Source organism: Pan paniscus, chromosome 1 (assembly GCF_029289425.2).
Source record: "Pan paniscus chromosome 1, NHGRI_mPanPan1-v2.0_pri, whole genome shotgun sequence".
Classification (NCBI taxonomy): Eukaryota; Metazoa; Chordata; class Mammalia; order Primates; family Hominidae; genus Pan; species Pan paniscus.
Window position 1 is genome coordinate 192,891,962 of NC_073249.2, and position 20,045 is coordinate 192,912,006.

The 20,045-nt window shown below is 46.0% G+C and overlaps 1 protein-coding gene across 5 annotated transcripts in view; it reads left to right on the forward strand.

Moving 5' to 3' along the window:
• The window catches only part of CSMD2 (CUB and Sushi multiple domains 2), a 643,453-nt gene that overhangs the window by 222,858 nt on the left and 400,550 nt on the right, over positions 1–20,045 (forward strand). For all 5 annotated transcript variants that reach the window (XM_034960731.3, XM_055095664.2, XM_034960735.3 and 2 more), the window contains exon 5: positions 16,248–16,455. In XM_034960731.3, the coding sequence (XP_034816622.3) occupies positions 16,248–16,455 (208 nt within the window). The remainder of the gene's footprint in view (positions 1–16,247; positions 16,456–20,045) is intronic.

Here is a 20,045-nt window from a genome sequence, read left to right on the forward strand (position 1 = left end):
TTTTAACCACCTTTGAAAAACAATCAATCACATCACACTGTAAGATTTCCCATGCCATCAACATAGCCCAGCACCTTGAAAGCTCCATCCAGCCTTGTCCCTCCTTTTCCCTTCTCATTTACTCCTCTGCAGACTGGCCTTTGCCCGCAATATTTGCATCATTTTGCCAAATCAGATGGGAATTGTTTCGGCTCTTGTATTTCTTGACCTCTTAAGAAACCTTTGCACTATTGACCACTCTTTTCTTCTAGTAACGCTCATCTCTAAATTCCATGGATCCTGAACATCCATATATCAGTCTGGGAGGAACATTTCCAGGAGTTGAGAAGTCATTGGAATAACTAGCTCCTCCTTTAGTTCAAATTTTATTTTTCTTTTGGAGGAAGATTTTCTGTAATTACTGTAAAAGACTAGCTCCAGGGATAAGCAACTCCTTCTTCCTGCCACATGCACACACTTTTTGTTATTGACACCAAGGATAAAAATTACATGGCATGTATACCTATTTCCCTTCTTCCCACTCCCATGGCAGACATAATTAATTGTTCATTGCACCCTTTCTGCTTGGGTCCAGACACAGCTGTGAATTCCCTCCCAATAGGCAAGCCACAGCCAATCAATCTGAGTTGCCACTTGACTTCACCTTTGTTTACCTCTCCTCAACCAATAGAATGGGCCTTGGCCATGTTGAGCCTTCTTGGTGGAGCACAAGGGAACTAGATCTAGTTCCCTTTCCTGCTTTCCTAAGTCCCATCTTCCCAGGCCCCATTCCTAACTCAGGAACTGCCTCTTTCCATGATGGACTTCAGGAATTACCAAACCAATCAGGTGAGACCTTGGCCCCTACACAGGTGTGTGGCCTAACCACAGCCTGAAAGCTGCTGTATCTGCCCTTCCTTATAGCATCCTTACCCACCCCCTGCCTTAAGGATGCTACCGTTAACATTCTGATCTTCCAAGGAGGGTGTCAGAGTTGTGACACGATGATAGAATATGAAATATGATAGTAAATAAAATCAAGTGTCTAAGTTATGAAATATAAACTGCAGTTCTTTTTCTTTTTGCAGCACTATAAATGCCATGCTATTTTGTTCAAGATAAAAACCAGAAACAAATGTAATCCAATTACTGGATGCAGCGGGGGTATCACTCTGCTTGGGGAAGTAAAATACTCAGCAATATCCAATGCTAATATGGTGGAAATCCACTAACCCTCCTAATATCTCCAGGAATCTGTCAGCTTTAGCTTCCTCTGAATCTTGAACTCAATGCCGTGTCTCCCTACCCCTGCTTCTGCTCTGCCAACTTAGGTTGGGAACTGGGTCCATTTTTCTTGGATCCCCTACTTCTCCAAAAGACAAAATACAAGCCAACAAACAAAAACATCAACGAAGGCGTCTGCATGTAGTTCAGGCTTTATGGAAGGTGTGGCAATGCAAGGAGCTTACATCTTAGCAATGCAAATGACTTAAAATGAAAGTATGAGCAACCAGGAGCTTCACAGTCTTTTGGCCCCTCCTCCCGGGAAGCTTCTCCCTGGCTTCTGTCTTGGCAGGCTCCAGGTTCCCCTGTGATGTGCATTGTACCCTCTCTTCTTTCTCCAGCCTCTTCCACCTTGGTGCTGCCTGCACCTTGAGCCCATTTCAGAATTTCCATCAACTTCTTAGGCACAAGAGCCTGGTTTCCTCTTGGTTTTGTCATCTCCTTGCAGTCTAATGTCTCCCCTCCTCCTCCAAGCTATTTAGGTATAGGGTAGTATTTTCCTGAACAAAGAGAACTCTCATTCTATAAGACACTCTGGGGCTGGAGGTTAACATATCTTTTTGTTACCCCACCAGCCAGAGATAAGCGATGAGGGGCACCTCATGGAGGTCTTCTACCTCTTGGATGTCTTCATGTCCAATCAAGGCTCACAACCCAGTGTCTTTGTGTCCAGGCACAGCAGGCAGCAAGGGCTGGCCCTTCCGAGGGAAGGAGCAGGGTGGAGAGATACCACTCTTCTAGCATTCACACCACACAGTAATTCATGGGCCTGGGCAGGGGTGGCATGTCTTTTGGTGGCACGACTCTCTGAAGTCTTCCAATTCTTTTTTCGTCTTCTGAAATGATGATGATTCTTTCCCTCCTTCTCCTTCACTGACTTTCCACCCTCATTCCCCTTAAATACTGGAGGGCCCAGCTCGGCCTCTTCTCTGGGGACTTCTTCCATCTCTTGGAATTTCTCATCTACTGTGTTGCTGTAATTGTTACTAGGGGGCAACTCTCCAATCCCCACCTCCAACCCCATTCTCTGTCCTGAGCTTCAGGCCCCTGTGGATAGTGAACTATGCTAAAGTTCTCCTCAGCTTGTTTCAAACTTGGCCCATGAAAACCTCACTCTTCCTGCTTTCCCCAAACCTGCTCTTTTCGTTGCCTTCCCCAGCTCAGTGAAAAGTGTCCCCACCAACAGTGGCCAAGCTGAACCCCTCAGGGCATCTTACATTCTTGCTTTTCTTGCTGTTCACATCGCATCATCGGCCCCCATGTCCCTCTGCACCAGCCTACCCCCTCCACATCTCTGTTGCTCTTCAGATGATGGTCCAGGCTCTCTCGTCTCTCACTTGCCTCACTGAAGGTTGACCCTCTGTAGGCAGGTGTGCCCCAGTTCTCTCCTGCTCACACCAGCCCATTCCTACCTGTACTGCTAGGGAGAACTTGCTAAGGCACAGATCTGACAAAACTAAGTGGCTCAGTCCCTTAGTGGCTCTTCATCACTGACGGGGTCTAGTTCAGATTCCTTAGCATGGAGCAGAAGGCTCTTCCAGAAAGAGCCCCACCCCAATCTTTCCAGTCTGTCTCTTAGACTTATTTTAAGTAGCTTCCACTTTAGCCACACCAGAGAATACTCCCTTCCAAACGCCCTAGGGAAGCCAGCTGAGGATGTCAAATCCTGCTTCCAGAAGGGCTTCCAGCCCCCTGCTGCCTGAGGGGTCTGAGATGTGGTTCTGCTCAAAGGCTGGGAGAGAATAAAATGACTTTCCAACTCTCAGACCCCGTAGGGCTTCCCCCCACCCCCGGTCACCTCCCTACCTTCAGGTTCATCTCTCTATTCTAATCCCCACAAGCTACAAGAATATCCTAAGAAACATCCTCAATAATGTCAGTGATTTTATAAAAGTGATTTCCCAAACTGTTCTTCCTTAGGAGGCCAAGCTAAACAGGAACAAAGGGTACCCACCATACACCCATCCTGTGCCAGGAGTGGTGGTCATGCCAGAGTGAACAGGTTCATACTTGGGAAGCATTAAAAGCCTTTTGGCCTTTCTTCCTCTCATGTAGAACTCTCAAGAGCTGGCATCTGCGAGTGGGTAAACCTCATCCACTGGGCAGTGGTCCGTAAATATTTGCTGAATGAACGGCTGTCTGGATGGGTCTAATTCACCATCAGAATCATGCTAGCATACAAGCCCGAAAGGGAAATTACTAGCCTGGGTTACCCCACCTGCCCAGTAGCTCTGAGTGACAATCTCTTTAAGTCCAAAGCTTCCCGGAGCAGACTGGAAAGCCGTGTGTGTCTGTTTTATCTAGGAAATGTCATGTGCCCAGCTGGAGGGTGGACTTGGTCTGGGGACACAGCACAGACTAGGAGTGGGGGAATAGGGAACAGCTGGGAATAGGGGGGAGCCAGGTGTAAGGCCAACCCCCAAGGAGGCCCATCCCAAAGATCCTGACCCATCAAGGCTTGGTCCAGCTGACAGAGGGAAGGAGATGGGGCCTGTGACCTCCCTTCACTTTGTGTCACACTGGGCACATTTTCAAAAGCAGAGGTCCCTGGGAGGTGCTGAGCTTTGTGTCATCTCTTTGATCCACAAGAGGGAAGACCATGTGGATTTCAGCAACAGGCCTCTGACTTATGAGGGCTATTGGCCCTGAATCAAAGAAGGCTGCATGGGGAAGCGGAATTCATATGCACTGGGGACTGAGAGGCAGGTGGTAGGGAGAAAGCTGGCCAGAGCAAGAGGTGCTTGGCCTCTGAGGTTCAAGCCAAACACGGCAGGCTGTCACCATACCTGGGGAAGAGGGAATACGGTCTGCAGAAGCTTGGACTGCAAGTGCTGAGCTGTATTCCAAATTTTCTGGCCCCAGGGGAAGAAACCTGCAGAATGTGAAATAGAAGCAGTGGTGTCGGGTATGGACAGTGCATAGAGTCAGACTGGCCTGGGTTCAACCCTAGGTAAGCCAGCCCCTAGCTGTGTGGTTGCCAGGGGTGCTGCTATAAACCCCTCTGAGTTTTAAAGGTGGGACACAAGTAGCAGCCTTACAGGGCTGATTGCATCCTCATTTTATTCACTTGGCTACTCAACAACTTTCTCTTGAGTGCCTGTTATGAGCCAGCCAGTCATTAATTCAATTATCATTTATTGACTGCCTATACAGTGCCAGATATTGTTCTAGACTCAGAGAATTGCAATGATGAGCAAGTCAGACCAAATTCCATGATCTCTTGGAGTTTACATTCTAGCAGCCAGGAGGCAGAAAACAGATACACACACCAAATAAACAGGTGGTGGTAGGAGCTACGAGGAAGTAAAGTCTTAGCCAGTGATGGGGAAGGCTACTTTAGACGGAGCAGTCAGGGGAGGCCTCTGTGGGGAGGTGGCCTCTGAAATGAGTCCTGAGTGACAAGGAGGAGCCTGTTGTGTGAAGACCTGGAAAATGGCATTCCTGGCAAAAGAAGCAGCAAGTGCAAAGGCCCTGAGGTGGGGGAAAGTACTGGACACGCTAGAGGAACAGAAAACAAGCCCCTGTGGCAAAAGTAGAGTGAGGGGTGGGTGGAGAGGGCAGGGATGGGGTGAAGCAAGGTAAGAAGGCAGAGGCTGAGGCGGGCAGATCACGAGATCAGGAGTTTGAGACCAGCCTGACCAACTTGGTGAAACTCCATCTCTACTAAAATACAAAAATTAGCTGGACGTGGTGGCACATGCCTGTAATCCCAGCTACTCAGGAGGCTGAGTCAGGAGAATCTCTTGAACCCGGGAGGTGGAGGTTGCAGTGAGCTGAGATCATGCCACTGCACTCCAACCTGAGTGACAGAGCAAGATTCTATCTCAAAAAAAAAAAAAAAAAAAAAAGTATAGGCTTGGTTCTGAGTTCAGGAGGCAACCAGGGGAGAGTTTTAAGCAGAAGTATAGTCCAATTTAACTTAATTTTTTTAAAAGATCACTCTGGATACTAGCTGAGCAAGAGCCACAGTAAGAAGACCAGTTAGGAGGCAGGTATTATGGGCAACCAGGCTGGAGTTGCTGCATCTTGGTCGAGGGTGGCCGGAGTAGAGGTGGAGGGACAGGCGTAGATTGGGGCTGTGCTTTGGGGATACAGCCAACAGACCTTATAGATGGGTTGGATGGCTGATAGAATAAAGGGTCAAAGTTGACTCCTAGGCTTTTTCTGGAGGGCTGGTGGGTGGGGATGCCAATGACCAAGATGGAGATGACTGGCACAGAGGGCAGGAAGCATGTGCCCTAAAGGGAAGCAAGACAGCTCACTTTGTCCAGGTAAAGTTTGAGACGCCTGTGAGACATCCAAATGGGGGCATTGATTCTGCAGCTGGAAGGAGTCCTAAGCTAGAAAGAGATCTGGGAGAGGCATAAGAGGGCAACACTGTAGATAGCAAAGAGGGTCTGGGCACTGCATGCTGGACACCATTGTGTTGATCAAATTTAACAACACGGAGAAGGCACTAAACACTATGCTGGGTGCAGTGTGCACCTTGAGTGATTCTGAGCACTGGGGCCTCAGCAGCGACCACAGCTACCCAAGGCCACTCTTTACGATAGGGTAACTCTACTGCTACTGGGATAACTAGCCTTCCATCACTTTTGCAATTACTGTTACTATACCAGAACGTTTCACAATATGGGCTCTGGAGGCCAGTCACCTGGATTCAAATCCTGGCCTTGCCACTTACACCCACTGGCTGAGTGGCTTTGGACCAGTTACTCAACCTCTCTATGCCCCAGTTTTCTCATTTGTAAATGGGAATAATAATGGTACTTAACTCATAAGTTGGCAGTGAGGTTCACATTGATAAATGCTAAGCACATAGCAGAGGGCCTTGTTCATAGTTATGACTCAGTGAGGGGTATCTATCATTGTCATTCTCACTGCCACAGCCTCACTGGCCACCATATTGAACCCTAACTAAGTACCAGGTCCTGCATTACCTGTTTTAATCCTCACAACTCCCAAGGAGGTTAAGGTAATGTTATCTCCTCTTACAAGTGAGGGAACTGAGGCCCAGAGAGGTACAGTGCTTTACCTGTGATTACACAGCTTGAGAGTGGTGGAGCCAGGATTCAGCCCAAGTCCACGTGCCTAACAGCCATCATCTTGACCACCACCCTCCACTGCAGGCAAGGATGGTGGCCTCTGGCCCACAGCAGGAGACTCACAATGACATTGTGATTTCCAGAGCTTCTCCAGCCTGATGGTTCAGGGCCTGAGAGCTTGGCCTGCACGTGCAGGCATCCCCTGCATGGCTCCACCAGTCAGGGACTGGCAGTCTCTTGCGGTTTCCCCTTGACCTTCCATGCATTCCTGAGGAGAGAAACCTCTGGGAAAGGGCCTGAGGTCATTCTGTTGGACAGATGCTGCTTCAGGGTGGGGGCTGGAAACTACTTTTCCATCCTATGAAGAAAGCCAGACCCAAGGTTCACCCACCTCCACTTAAGCACTGGTAGCTGGACCAGCACTTTTGAGGCAGCACAAAGGCCCCCAGGCAGAAGAGAAGGGAGCAGGAGGAAGCGTCTCATGCCTGGAAAACCCCATCTCCAGGGTCTGGTGCTTCCAGGAGCCTGCTCCTAGCCCATGTCAGGAACAGGATTATAGTGACTGAGGCCCAGGAGGCAGAGAAATAGGTGGGTAATGGTGTGGGCCTGGAGTCACAAGGTCTTAGGTTCAAACCCTAGCTCCAACATTTAGTAGCTATGTGACCACAAGGAAGTCTTAAAAACTCACTGAGCCTCTGTTTCCTCATCTGTAAAATGTGCACGATAATACCTATGCTCTCGAGGGTTTGAGAATTAAAGGGGAAAATGCAGGTGAAGCATTTTGCACAATGCCTGGCCCATAATGAAAGCTCACTAAGGAGTGTCATGTAATCAAATACCATGTCCTGTCTACATTCTTCCCCTCAGAAGGATACCTTAGGTGGCTGTAACTATAGGAGTCTGGGAGCAATAGTGATGTTCTCAGAATTGGTCATTTCTTCATTTTAAGGAGTGTCATTGATAAAGCCAAGGATAAACGGGCAGAGTCCAAAGCCCCCAGGAAGAGGGGACTGAAGAAGTTGAGCAGGTTCTGGGGGCCCCAGCATGTTTAGGCACACGGAACCATTCACCACAAGAAAAGGGGGTGGGCCGCAACTTTGGGGCACTCCTGCCCTGGTGCTCTCAGTCTTGCACTGGAATTGCAAGATGGTGGCTTCTCCTTTGGGGCCTGTTGGCATCTTCATTTCCACAGAGTCTGAGGGGTCCTGGGGAAGATGATATGAACAGAAGCCAATTCCAAGGACCCCAAATCTTCTAGGCATGCAAGATGGTACCCTAGAGCTGGCCTGAAGTAGAGAGGATAATGTCCTGTTTTCTCCATTTCCTGCCTGAAATTTGTCAGTCATTGTAGAGTTAACAGAAATCAAAGAGGACTGAGGGAGAGTTCTCTAAAATTATGGCTAATTGAAGAGATTTCCGTAGAACTTAAAATCGATCACAAATAAAGTCATAAACTTGGAAAGGCAACTATCAGCATAACACACCTGCACCTGAGAATATGCATGACTTAATGGTGGTGCAAAATGCCCATTGCCAGAGAAAGAGAAAGTGTAAATGAATATTTTAGGACTATGGTGTCAGCTGAAGGTTATATTTTATGACTCTGGAGTTGTAACCATGAAATATGATGCCTTGTCTAAAGTGGGAGAAAACCTCTAAACAGCTTTTGCAGGATCTTCAATCAAAACAGGATGATGCAAGGGCCAGGGTGTCAGATGAGCCCAAGAGGCAGGGATGGCTAAAATGGTAAAGGTGCCACCTTCAGAGGAGACTGGTAGCTCTGGCCAGAGGATCTCAAGTTCTCAAGTCCTCAGTTCTAGCACAAGTCCAGAAATCATTGCCTACAGTTGGGAAGTTTGAAAATCTCAGGATGGCTTACCAAACCACTATCAAGCAGGGATGTGGAGGAGACTACCATCCTGGTACCAGAGACACTCAACTGAAATCTTGACTCAGCCACTCCCTATGTGACCTTGGGAACATTACTTAACCTCTCTGAGCTTCAGTTTTCTGTTACATTTATTTGTTCAGCAGATATTAGTCAAGTGCCTGCTATATGCCAGGAAATCTGCTAGGTGCTAGGGACAGAACAGACATGGCCTCTGTTCTCATGGAGTTTGCTATCTACATGTTAACTAAGTAATGACATAATTGATCAATTAATTATGGAAAATCATTAATTATGGCAAAATATGTGGTGCTCAGAAAGTATATGATGGGGGATGGATTATTCTATTTCTGTAAAGATCCTCGAGGAAGCAGCACTTGGATCGGGACCTAAAGGCTGAGGGTGGGGGGCAGTCAGGCCCAACGAGATAGGGAAGAAGTTTCCAGAAAGAGAAAATAACACTTTCAAAGGCCCTGGAGCAAGGCAATGCTTAGTGAATCGGAAGAGCTGGGAGGAGGCCAGGGTGGCTGCAGATAGTAGGGACAGAGAGACTGGCAGGAGGCAAGGCCCTGTAAGGTCCTTGTGAGTCATCAGGTATTACACTTTATCCTGAGTGACATTGGGGGTTATTGATGGTTCCAACAGAGAGAGTGGTGTAATCAGGCCCATGGTTTCCAGTATTACTCTGGCCTCTGTGAAGAATGGACAGAGGCTGCAAAGCAACCTACAGATTCAATGTAATCTGTATCAAAATACCAGTGTCATTTTTCACAGAAATAGAAAAAACAATCCTAAAATTTATAAGGAACAACAAAAAGGCCTGAATAGTCAAAGCAATCTTGAGCAAAAAGAACAAAGCTGGAAGCATCATTCTACCTGGCTTCAAAATATATTACAAGGCTTTAATAACCAAAATAGGATGGTATTGGTATAAAAACAGACACAGACCAATGAAACAGAATAGAGAGTCCAGAAATAAATTCATATACTTACGGCCAACTGATTTTCAGCAAAGGCACCAAGAACATGCATTAGGGGAAGGACACTTGCTTCAATAGTGCTGGGAAAACTGGATAACCATATGCAGAAAAATGAAACTAAACACCCATCTCTCACCATATACAAAAATCAACTTAAAATGAATTAGAGACCTAAACTTAAGACCCAAAACTATAAAACTACTGGAAGAAAACTTAGGGGAGTTATTCCAGGATATTGGTCTAGGCAAAGATTTTATGGCTAAGACCTCAAAAGCACAGGCAACAAAAACACAAATAGACAAATGGGACTATATTAAACTAAAAAGCTTCTACACAGAAAAAGAAACCATCAACAAAGTGAAAAGACAACCTGTTAAAGATGAGAAAATATTTGCAAACTATTCATCTGAGAGGGGACTAATGTCCAGAATGTACAAGTAACTCAAACAACTCAACAGCAAAAAAATAATAATAATAACAATCCCATTAAAAAGTGAGCTAAGGACATGAATAGACATTTTTCAAAAGAAGACATTAAAATGGCAAACAGGTATATGAAAAAATGTTCAACATCTCTAATCATCAGGGAGGTGCAAGTCAAAATCACAATGAGATATCATTTTACCCTAGTTAGAATGGCTATTATTAAAAAAGCAAAAAACAACAGATGTTGGCAAAGATATGGAAAAAAGGGAGCTCTTATACTTTGTTGGTGGGAATGTAAATTAGTACAGCCATTATAGAAAACAGTATGGAGATTTCTCAAAAGACTAAAAATAGAACTACCATATGATCAAGCAATTCCACTACTGAGTATTTATCCAAAGGAAAGGAAATCAATGTATCAAAGGGATACCTGCACCCCATGTTTACTGAAACACAATTCATAACAGCAAAGATATGGAATCAACACAAGTGCACATCATTAGATAAATGTATAAAGAAAATATGGTATATATAATATATATGTGTGTATGTGGTATACACATACATGGTGGAATACTACTCAGATGTTAAAAAATGAAATTAGCTAGGTGCAGTGGCATGCGCCTATAGTCCCAGTTACTTGGGAGGCTGAGGCAAGGGATCTCTTGAGCCCAGGAGTTCAAGTCCAGCCTGGGCAATGTCCAGCACAACTCCATCTCTATTTTTTTTTTTTTTTAGAAGAGTGAAATCCTGTCATTTGCAGGAACATGGGTGGAACTGGAGGTCATTATGCTAAGTAAAATAAGCCAGGTAGAGAAAGACAAATATCACCTAACACTCATACGAGGAGTTAAAAAAGTGGATCTCATAGAGGTTGAGAGTAGAATGATTGATAGTTACCAGAGGCTGGGAAGGCTGTGTGTGTCCAGGATTGGAGGATGTAGGGCATGAAGAGAGGTTGGTTAACAGGTACAAATACACAGTTAGGTCAGTGGTCCCCAACCTTTTTGGCACCAGGAACCAATTTCATGGAAGACAATGTTTCCATGGACAGGAGGTGGGGGATGGTTTCGGATGAAACTGTTCCACCTCAGATCATCAGGCATTAGATAACTTGCTCAACACTCACCTCCTGCTGTGCAGCCCAGGTTCTAACAGGTCCCGGTCCATGGCCTAGGGGTTGGGGACCCTTGAGTTAGGTAGAAGGAAGAATAAATTCTAATGTTCAATAGCAGACTAGGGTGACTATAGTTAAAACAACAGTGTATTGTATATTTCAAAATAGCTAGAAGAGAGAACTTGAAATGTTCCCAACACATAAAAGTGATAAACTCTTGAGGTGATGGATGCCCTAAATACCCTGAATGGATCATTACACCTACTGTGTTAGGCTTTTCTTGTATTGCTTTAGAGAAATGCCTGAGACTAGGTAATTTATCAAGAAAAGAGGTTTAATTGGCTCATGGTTCCACAGGCTGTACAGGAGGCATGGCATTGGCATCTGCTCAGCTTCTGGGGAGGCCTCAGGGAGCTTTTACTCATGGCGGAAGGTGAAGTGGGAGCAGGCACTTCACATGACCAGAGCAAGAGCAAGAGAGGGAGTGAGGGAGAGGTGCCACACAATTTTAAACAATCAGCTCTCGAGATGACTCACTCACTATCACAAGGACAGCACCAAACCATGAGGCATCCATCCCCATGACCCACACACCTCCCACCAGGCCCCACCTCCAGTATTGGAGATTACATTTCAACATGAGATTTGGGAGGGACATTCAAACTATATCACCTACTATGCATGTCAAAAAATAACACACATACCCCATAAAAATGTACAAATATTTTATAACAATAAATTTTTTAAGGGAGTGCTCCAAGATAAAGTTCTCAATGCAAAAAAAAAGTATGTGAGGTGATTGATATGCTAATTAGCTTGATTTAGTCATTCCACAATACATACATATATCAAAACATCACAGTGTATTCCATAAGGACATACAATTATTGTCAATTAAAAATAAAATTTAAAAAACTGAAAAACCAAAAGAATGGATGGGCTGGAGGAGGAAGGAGGCTTGGAGACCAGGAGGGGGCTTCATGGCTGTGGTTAACTTGGAGTGTGACATGGCTTGGGGTACAGCAATGGCAGTGATGGCGGGGGACAGGATTGACAGCCACCTAGATGGACTGCCAGCTGAGTCCCTGGCTGGATGTGGGGGTGCGGGAGGAGTTGAGGATGTCCCCTGAGCCTCTGCCATGAGGAAGTGGGTGAATAGTGCTGACCCTCCAAGATGGGAAAGTCTGGAAGAAGGCTAGGCTTCTGGGAGGAAAGGATGAGAGTGATTTTGGTTGGGTTGGGTTTCAGAGCAATGTGGAATATCTAGTTGGGTTTCTAAGACTGGAAGTAGGCAGAAGGCTCTGGAGTCATTGTCTTTCCCCCAAGACCTGCTTTTCTTCTGGAATTCTTTGTTGTCCACCTGGATGTGCAGGCCAGATTAAATGAGACTATGTGGACCAAGGGCCTGATTGGAGACTTGGCCACACAGAGTGGCTGTGCCTGCTCCTGAGCCACTCCCTCCCCCTCTAATGTTTCTCTTTGGCCCCTGCTTACTTTCCACCTGAGTGCCCCTCCCTTCCCACCTTCTCTTCTTTCAGGTATCTTTGCTTCTGCCTGCTCCATACATGTCTGTTCAGTCCCCAGCCTTCTCCACTCCTGTGGTGGGAGCTTCCCTCTTTGTCCTGCTGATTCCCTGCCTCACAGTCTCTGGGATCCCAGGCCCATAGTTATCCCCATCTGTTTATTCCCCAGGATCTCACACTCAGCATGGGAGTGGGGAAGAGCAGGGAGGAAGGGCCGTCACTTCCTGCAGAGCTGCGTCTCCTCTAGCGTCACTGTCTCTGCTCTCTCCTTCACCATCCATTTTCTGTTGGAGACTTCACCCTCTCATTCCTCCACAGTCTGCCTCCTAAATCCCTTCCTGCTGCTTCTCTTTCCTCCCTGCCTAGTTGCAGCTTTGATGATGGGAAAACCTCTTCTCCATTCTCTGTCTCTGATCTCCCCACCGGCAACCTTCCCTGGCCACCAAACCATATCTTTCATCCATTACTATGGGACCAAATCATCTTTCTAAAATAGGTCTGGACTTGTACTTCCTGCTGAAAACCCTCTTCTCCACACCTACCATGACTCCCCTGCACCTGCAGAGGAAAGTCCAAACACCTCAGCAGTGCTGTCAAGGCCTTCCCCCAAGCAGCATGCCCTTCCAGGCCTTCTTGCCTCTGAGGGCCTGTTTGCTCTGCCTGGAACCCCTCTATTTCTTCCCCTTCCAGCACACTCCTATGCTTTTTTGAAGGTTCGGGCTAAATGTCCCTTTCTTCACCATGATCCCTTTCCCCAGTACAGTCAAGACTCAGCCATTGTGCCCAGGGCGAAGACAGTTCCACCTGGTGTAGTGAGGGCCAGTGACAGGACTGTTGGGGACCAGTGGGCCCGGTGCTTGCTCGGAACAATATTGGCAAATCTCCCACTTGTTGGCTGGCTCCTGTGGCTTATCTCCCTGGTAATGTTCATGGTGAATTTATTTACATCAGAAGGAGACAAACTCTGCCTCGGATGTCAGACATCATAGCCTCCTGCCAGAGAGATACTCAAGGCAGAAATACTGTGCAACTTGATAAAACAAATCAACAGCACCACTGAACTGGATTTAAAGCCAAGCAAGGCCAATCTTGCCTACCTTCCCTCCCTTCCTGCTTTCTGGGGCCTGGGCAGCTGGGTTGGGGGTAGCAAAGGAGGAAGAGGGGAGGAGAACAGAACCTCAGCTCCTCTACTCGGCATTCAAGGACCTTCGCAGTCCAGCTCTTGCCTTCCTGTGCAGCCCAGCTCTGTCATCTCTGCATGTCCCTTTCAGTTCAGACAGTCCGCCTAATAAGTCCCTAAACATGCCACATTCCCCAACTTGAACTGTCCTTGCTGTTTTTCTGCCTAAAACACCCTCTCCCCTGAGGCCTACCAGGCAGGCACCCTCAGCTGATGTATGCTGCCAGCTCAGTGTTGGAAATGAAGCCAGACTCTGACTATGTCTCACTGTTACCACCTGGTCTTAGCCACCATCACCTCTCACTGGATTATTGGGGTAGCTTCAAGAGGCCCCCACCTTCTTCCCTTGCCCTCTTTGGTCTGCTGTCTACATGGCATCCCAAGGGATCCTGTTAATACACAAATGACATCATATCATCCTCAGCTCGGAACCCTCCACTGGCTTCTCAACTCATTCCGAGTAAAAGTCCACATCCTTACAGCGGCCTCTCAGGCCCTCGGAAGCCCTGCCTCCCCTGCCACTTTCCTTCTTCTTCCTGCATTCCAGCCCCTTGGGTCTCTTTTTTTTTTTTTTTTTTTTTTTTTTTTGAGACAGATTGTCGCTCTTATTGCCCTGGCTGGAGTACAATAGCACAATCTCGGCTCACTGCAAACTCCACCTCCTGGGTTCAAGCGATTCTTCTGCCTTGGCCTCCTGGGTAGCTGGGACTACAGATGTGCGCCACCACGCCCAGCCAATTTTTTTTTTTTTTTGTATTTTTAGTAGAGACAGGGTTTCATCATGTTGGCCAAGCTGGTCTTGAACTCCTGACCTCAGTTGATCCGCCCACCTCGGCCTCCCAAAGTGCTGGGATTACAGGCATGAGCCACTGCGCCCAGTCCTTGGGTCTCTTGATGCTCTTCAATGGTGCCAGGCCTCTGCACCCTGGTGACCTTTGCATTTGCTGTTCTATCTTCCGTGAATGCTCTTCCCCCAGATAACCATGTGACTTCCTCTCTCATTCCTTCAAGTCTTGGCTCAAATGTCAACTTCTCAGTGGGGTCTTCCCTGACCACCCTTTCTGAAATATCCACACCCCCACTCCCAACACCAGATAGCCCATTTTCCTCTGCACTTACCAGCTCATTTACCATAGAGTTAATTATTTATCTTGGAGTTGTCTTTATCCTTCTGACCAGAATGTAAGCTCTGGGAGGATAGGAATTTTTGTTTTATTCACAGCTGAATCCCCAGCACCTAGAACAGTGGCTGACACATAGTAGGTGCTCAGTTAGCATTTGTTAAATGAATGAATGAATAAGTGAATGAATATATTAATACAAATTCTGTCTCTTCCATAAAGCCCTTCCTAACTATGTGCTATCACTGCGCCTTGAGCATCCCCATCATAACTATTCTGTGTTGCCATTGCTGGCTTGCCTGCCCACCTCCTCCCTCAGAAGCATTTGAAGGCAGAGAGGAAATCAAGCTTTTCACATTGTAGTGCTGGCCCTACCCAGTATTTGGCCCACAGTAGGTGCTCAGTTAATGGGTATAGGAGGGAAACCTTCATAAGCACCTACTCTGGGAGAGTGGGTGTATATCTTACATTTCTGCACTCATAGAAACTTAGAAGTTAGCATTGAGAAATGCTATGAGTTGGCTCATGATTCTCTCGACCCTGTAAAGAACATTAGTAAGAATAGTTCAGAGCTGCTAAACAAGATCACTTTTATCTCTAGTCCAGATGGCTCCTATATATCTGTTAATCTGATCTCACCATTGGAGGCTCCACAGACATACCCACTTCTGCGTGTCCAAAACTGAACTCCTGGTTGCCTTCCATACCACAAGGAGCTCCCTTCCTGGGTTTTCTGCCTCAGGAAATAGCACCTTTCATCCATCCAGATGCTTATACCAGCAACCTGGATTTTATACCTCCTAGTTGCTGAGTTCTGGAGATTCTGCTTCCTAAATATCTCTCAAATAAGTCCTCTCCCACCCTCCACACGACCTTAGCTCGATCTCATCCAGCCTCACCTAGACTGTGGTGACTTTGGTGATACCAAGAGCATCCCATGCGCTTCCCTGACTCAGACCTCCTTTATACCATAGCCAGTGTTCTTTCTAAAATGCAAGTTTAATCACATTTCTTCACTGCCTTTGATCCTTAAGATGAAGTAGAAGGAAAAAGGAGAATCTAGCATTTGCATCTACCCACATGTCAGTCACTGGCTAATGCTAGTTACTGTCACATTAACTATCTAATTCAGTTATCACAACAGAGAAGCAAACTGAGGCTTAAAAAAATAAATTTCCCAAAGTTATGCAGGTGGCTGGGAAATTGTGGAGTCTAAATTCAAATCTAGACCTTCCTTACCCTAAAATCCATTTCCTTTCCAATGCACTCCCCTGTCCCCAAATCTTTTTGGCTCAGTGTTCTCTGCCATGTGACTTCTCCTACATGCCATTACTATCTTATATTATTCCTCTTTTTTACCCTGTGATGAGTCATCTAGAGCTGTTTATCTTAGACATGCCTTGCACATTCATATGTCTCTGCTTATGACCATTTGGTTCCTTCTTCCCTGAAATGTCCTTCCCCCTCTTCTCCATCTAGTGAACTCCTACTCATTCATCAAAACCCAGCTCTAATGACACTTCCTCTGTTAGGCTTCTCAGATGGACTTGTCCAAACAAAGTCATTTGCTGCTTTATCTATGTCCACAAACTGTGAATTGTACTCTTGGGAGACAGAAGGATGTATTGCAGGTATAGCCCACGGTGAGTGCTAGGGCTTGAAAACCAGACTACTCATGTAAGCCTCTTGTCTCTGTGCCCACAGCTGATGATGCCTGTGGTGGGACCCTGCGGGGCCAGAGTGGCATCATCTCCAGCCCCCACTTCCCCTCGGAGTACCATAACAATGCCGACTGCACATGGACCATCCTGGCCGAGCTGGGGGACACCATCGCCCTGGTCTTTATTGACTTCCAGCTGGAAGATGGTTACGACTTTCTGGAAGTCACTGGGACAGAAGGCTCCTCCCTCTGGTAAGCACAACATCACCTTCCTTTCCTACCCTATTCTCTGCAACTGTGAATTACTGGGATGCTTACAGTCTCCTCAGTGCCTGGACCTGCAGCCAGAGGCCTCTTAGCCACTTCCTTGTACCTACTGTTAGAGTCCTTTCATCTCATCCTAATGAAAAAGCACTGCATATTTTTAGAGCTGGGGTAATTTTTATAGTGATTTTGATATCTGATTTGAAACATATTCTTGCTGAAGAATTTTATGATGGGTCTTGGTTGAATAACTTGCATTAAGACTAAAAATGTTCTGGTCTCAGGATGTGGACAGGGTCTAGTAAAATGATTCAAAATATTGTTCCATTTCTGGAAGACATATGCATAGCATCCAAAAAGGGACTAGAACCATAAGTGACCATTGCTGAGACTAGAACATTTTTAGTCTTAATTCTTCCCACTCCAAGGGTCCTGACACATCAGAAAGGCATTATGTCCCAGTGTCTGAAGGGTAGGACTTACTTTCTCCCTCTTGTTCTGGCTTTGCTAAAAAAGTGCAGGCTCTTCTATAGTGTGCTTCATGGAGAGTCTCAGTTGTTGATGGGTTAGGGAGGATATGAGTTATTGAAGATTTACAGCCATCGTTGCTTATCCCAGACTTGGGCTTGCAGGATGTGCTCAAATTGAGGATGGCTTAAGGAAGTATCTGGCTTTCTGTTTGGGTGAGAAGCATCACGAGTGGTATTGTGGAATTTGGAACACTCTCTTGTATTCTCATTGTGGCTGTGTTATCAGGAGGACTTTTGTTAGCACATGAGGAGCCAATAGAAGGATATGTCCAGGTGTACTTCAAGCAAGGATGGGGCATCGTTGGAGCCTTAGTTGCTGCATAGTGTCAGGTGAAGGTGGGGATTCCACTTCCTGATGTCAGGCAGGAGTCGCGGCGTTGGCTACCAGGGGGTGCCGCAGTGGGAATAGCGTTCTGGTGGAGGCCCTGGGTGCGGGGCTGGGCCCGGCCGGGTCTGGCGGGGCTGTGCTCCAGGAGTGGATGGACGGAGGGGATAGGGGTGGGAGGAGGTGTCACTGAGGATTCTGAGCGGAGCAGAAAGTGGGTGTCTGCAGGAGTCAGAGAAGACAGAGACGTGGCAGTCAGTGGGAGTAGGGAGGAGGAAGATGGGAAGGAGAGGAGAAAAGGAGGGGAATGGGGCACGTTTATTGCACACCTTCCCTGTGCCAGGTTTCATGGCGGTAGGAACACCAGTTGAGTGAGACATGGTTTTTTAAGGAGCTCATTGTCTATCTATTAGGTAAGAAAATCAGACAAACCCATGGTAGGAGCCAAGTGTGACTATTAAATATTTAAGAGGGATAAAGGGGGAATGGATTCTTCCCAAGTATAGGCTCAGATTTGGGAACTAGCATAAGCAGAAAACTCAAGTTTCCTGGTGCAGTGGAAGGTGAGCCGACATGGGAGTCAGAAGACCCTGGTGTCACCATGAGCTTCTCACAGGAAGCCGGCCAGGTCATTTCCTACCCTGGTCAGAGGGCTGAGAGAAGCACAGGTGAGTGAGGACAACCTGCTCTGTGGAGGATGACATTCTATAAACTAGTCCAAGAGCAAAAGCTGGTGATTTTAAGCTAGGAGTTGGGTTGAAGGTTAAGGTGAGTCTTCACTCAACTGGAATCCTGATGACCTGCCCAGTGTGAAGACCCTTGGACCTCTGCCTCTTTTGTAAAATACCTGTTTACTGACTGTAAGTGTAATGCATATGCTCCTTGTAGAAAACATGGAAAATCTACAAAGGTATGGAAAAATTAAAATTATTAAAATTTTGATGTACTCCCCTTTGACCTTTTTTCTTGGCCTAGATCAAGCTAGCTGGCTATTTATATATATTTAATATGACCAAATTAGGATCTAAAAATATCTGTAGTTATATATTTTTAGCTAATTATTATGTCATGAAATTTTTTCCTGTACCATCACAGATGCCTCCAAAATATACAAGGTCTGATAATAATATCATTTGTTGACCCTTTACTATCAATATGTGCCAGACAGGTTATAAGCTCTTTAGAGCTATAATTTCATTTCATTTCATCTTCTTAAAAATTCTATGAAGTAAGTAGCATAGTTTTCCTCCTTTTACAGAAGAGGAAAATGAGGCCCAGAGAGGTTATACTACCTGCTTGAGATCACACCAGCGAGTAAGGAGCAGAGCTGGGATTCAACCCCAGGTTAATCTGATACTAAAGCCTGTCTTCCAAGCCATGACAGCATGCTATTATGACATGCGATATCTGTGATGAGTTTTCCGGGCTATGTAGCATTCCCTTGTAAGACTGTAGCATAGTTTACTCATCAGACCTCTTGTTAGGTGGTTCCCAAGTTTTCACTTCTATAAACAGGTGTCAAGACAAATATCCTTGCCAGTTCCCTGTCTTCCAGTCCCAAGGCCTTTTCGACTCACTTGTTTATCCATGGGCCAAATGGTCTCCTACAGCTTCTGCCCTCCAGGTGTGAGTCTACACGTTGTCCAAACTTTTGGAGTGAAACCAATCTGAAAGAGTTCCTTTTCCTATGAAGTCACTCAGTGGGGAAGGAATTAAGCAGAGGAAATTGTTAGGGGAGTCACTCAGAACTCTTTGCTATAAGATTACATTATAATTATTTACAGGGTTGGTGTCACCACTGCCAGGATGGATGCATTTGTTGTTCTAATTTATACTTGCATAGCAATTATGGATAAACAAACTTGGAGACTCAGGACGTATGTGTGGGAAGAATCAGCTCTCTCCCTTGCCCCTCTCCTTTATGGATCCCTGGATTCCTGTAAAAATTTGATGCTGCTGGTTTATGAGTATACTGCTTTTGTAAGCATACGTTAAGATTTCAGGATGTTCTCTTGCGTTCTGTGCCAAGGCATAGAAAAACAACAGATCCTGTTAGCAAAGATGGATTTGGACAACTGGGCACCCCCTTCACCTATCAAGAAGACAAGAATTCCTTTGAGAGAAAAAAAAAATCCACTACCTCCCTTACCAGATAACAAGTTCCCACTGATTCAGAAGGGAGAGTGGCATGCAATGTCCCTGACTCAGTTTCCACACTCTTCCCCTCCCCCTAAATGGGATAGCAACAAATTAGGGCTTCTGGACTAGTAAAATTTCCAAACAATTGGAGAAACATAGGATTGGTCATTTTTTATTTTGCCAAGTAAGGATGTTAGAAGAAAACCTGCCAACTCCTCAGAATATTATTCATAAAACAAAGGACAATTCAAAGCCAAAACTGTGGCAGGAAATAATCAATTGAAAGTATTGTGCTGACATCATGAAAGATAAGGTGCGGGGAGCACACATAAATAACAGTATGTTCCCATCACTGGAGTGGCCAACAATATACATGCAGCAATCAGTGGACCAGTTCTCCCTGTTTTGCTGGTCCGGGTCCAGCCTTTGGGAATCCAACAATACATGTTTTGAACAGGAAAAAGCTGTTACTGTGGTGAGCACTGAACCCTGTAGCTCTGACATGTTGAGCTATTCCCTAGTATTTTAGACTTACTCCCCCTAAAAGTTAATTGCATTTTTGTGTGTGTGACCATGAGCAAAAG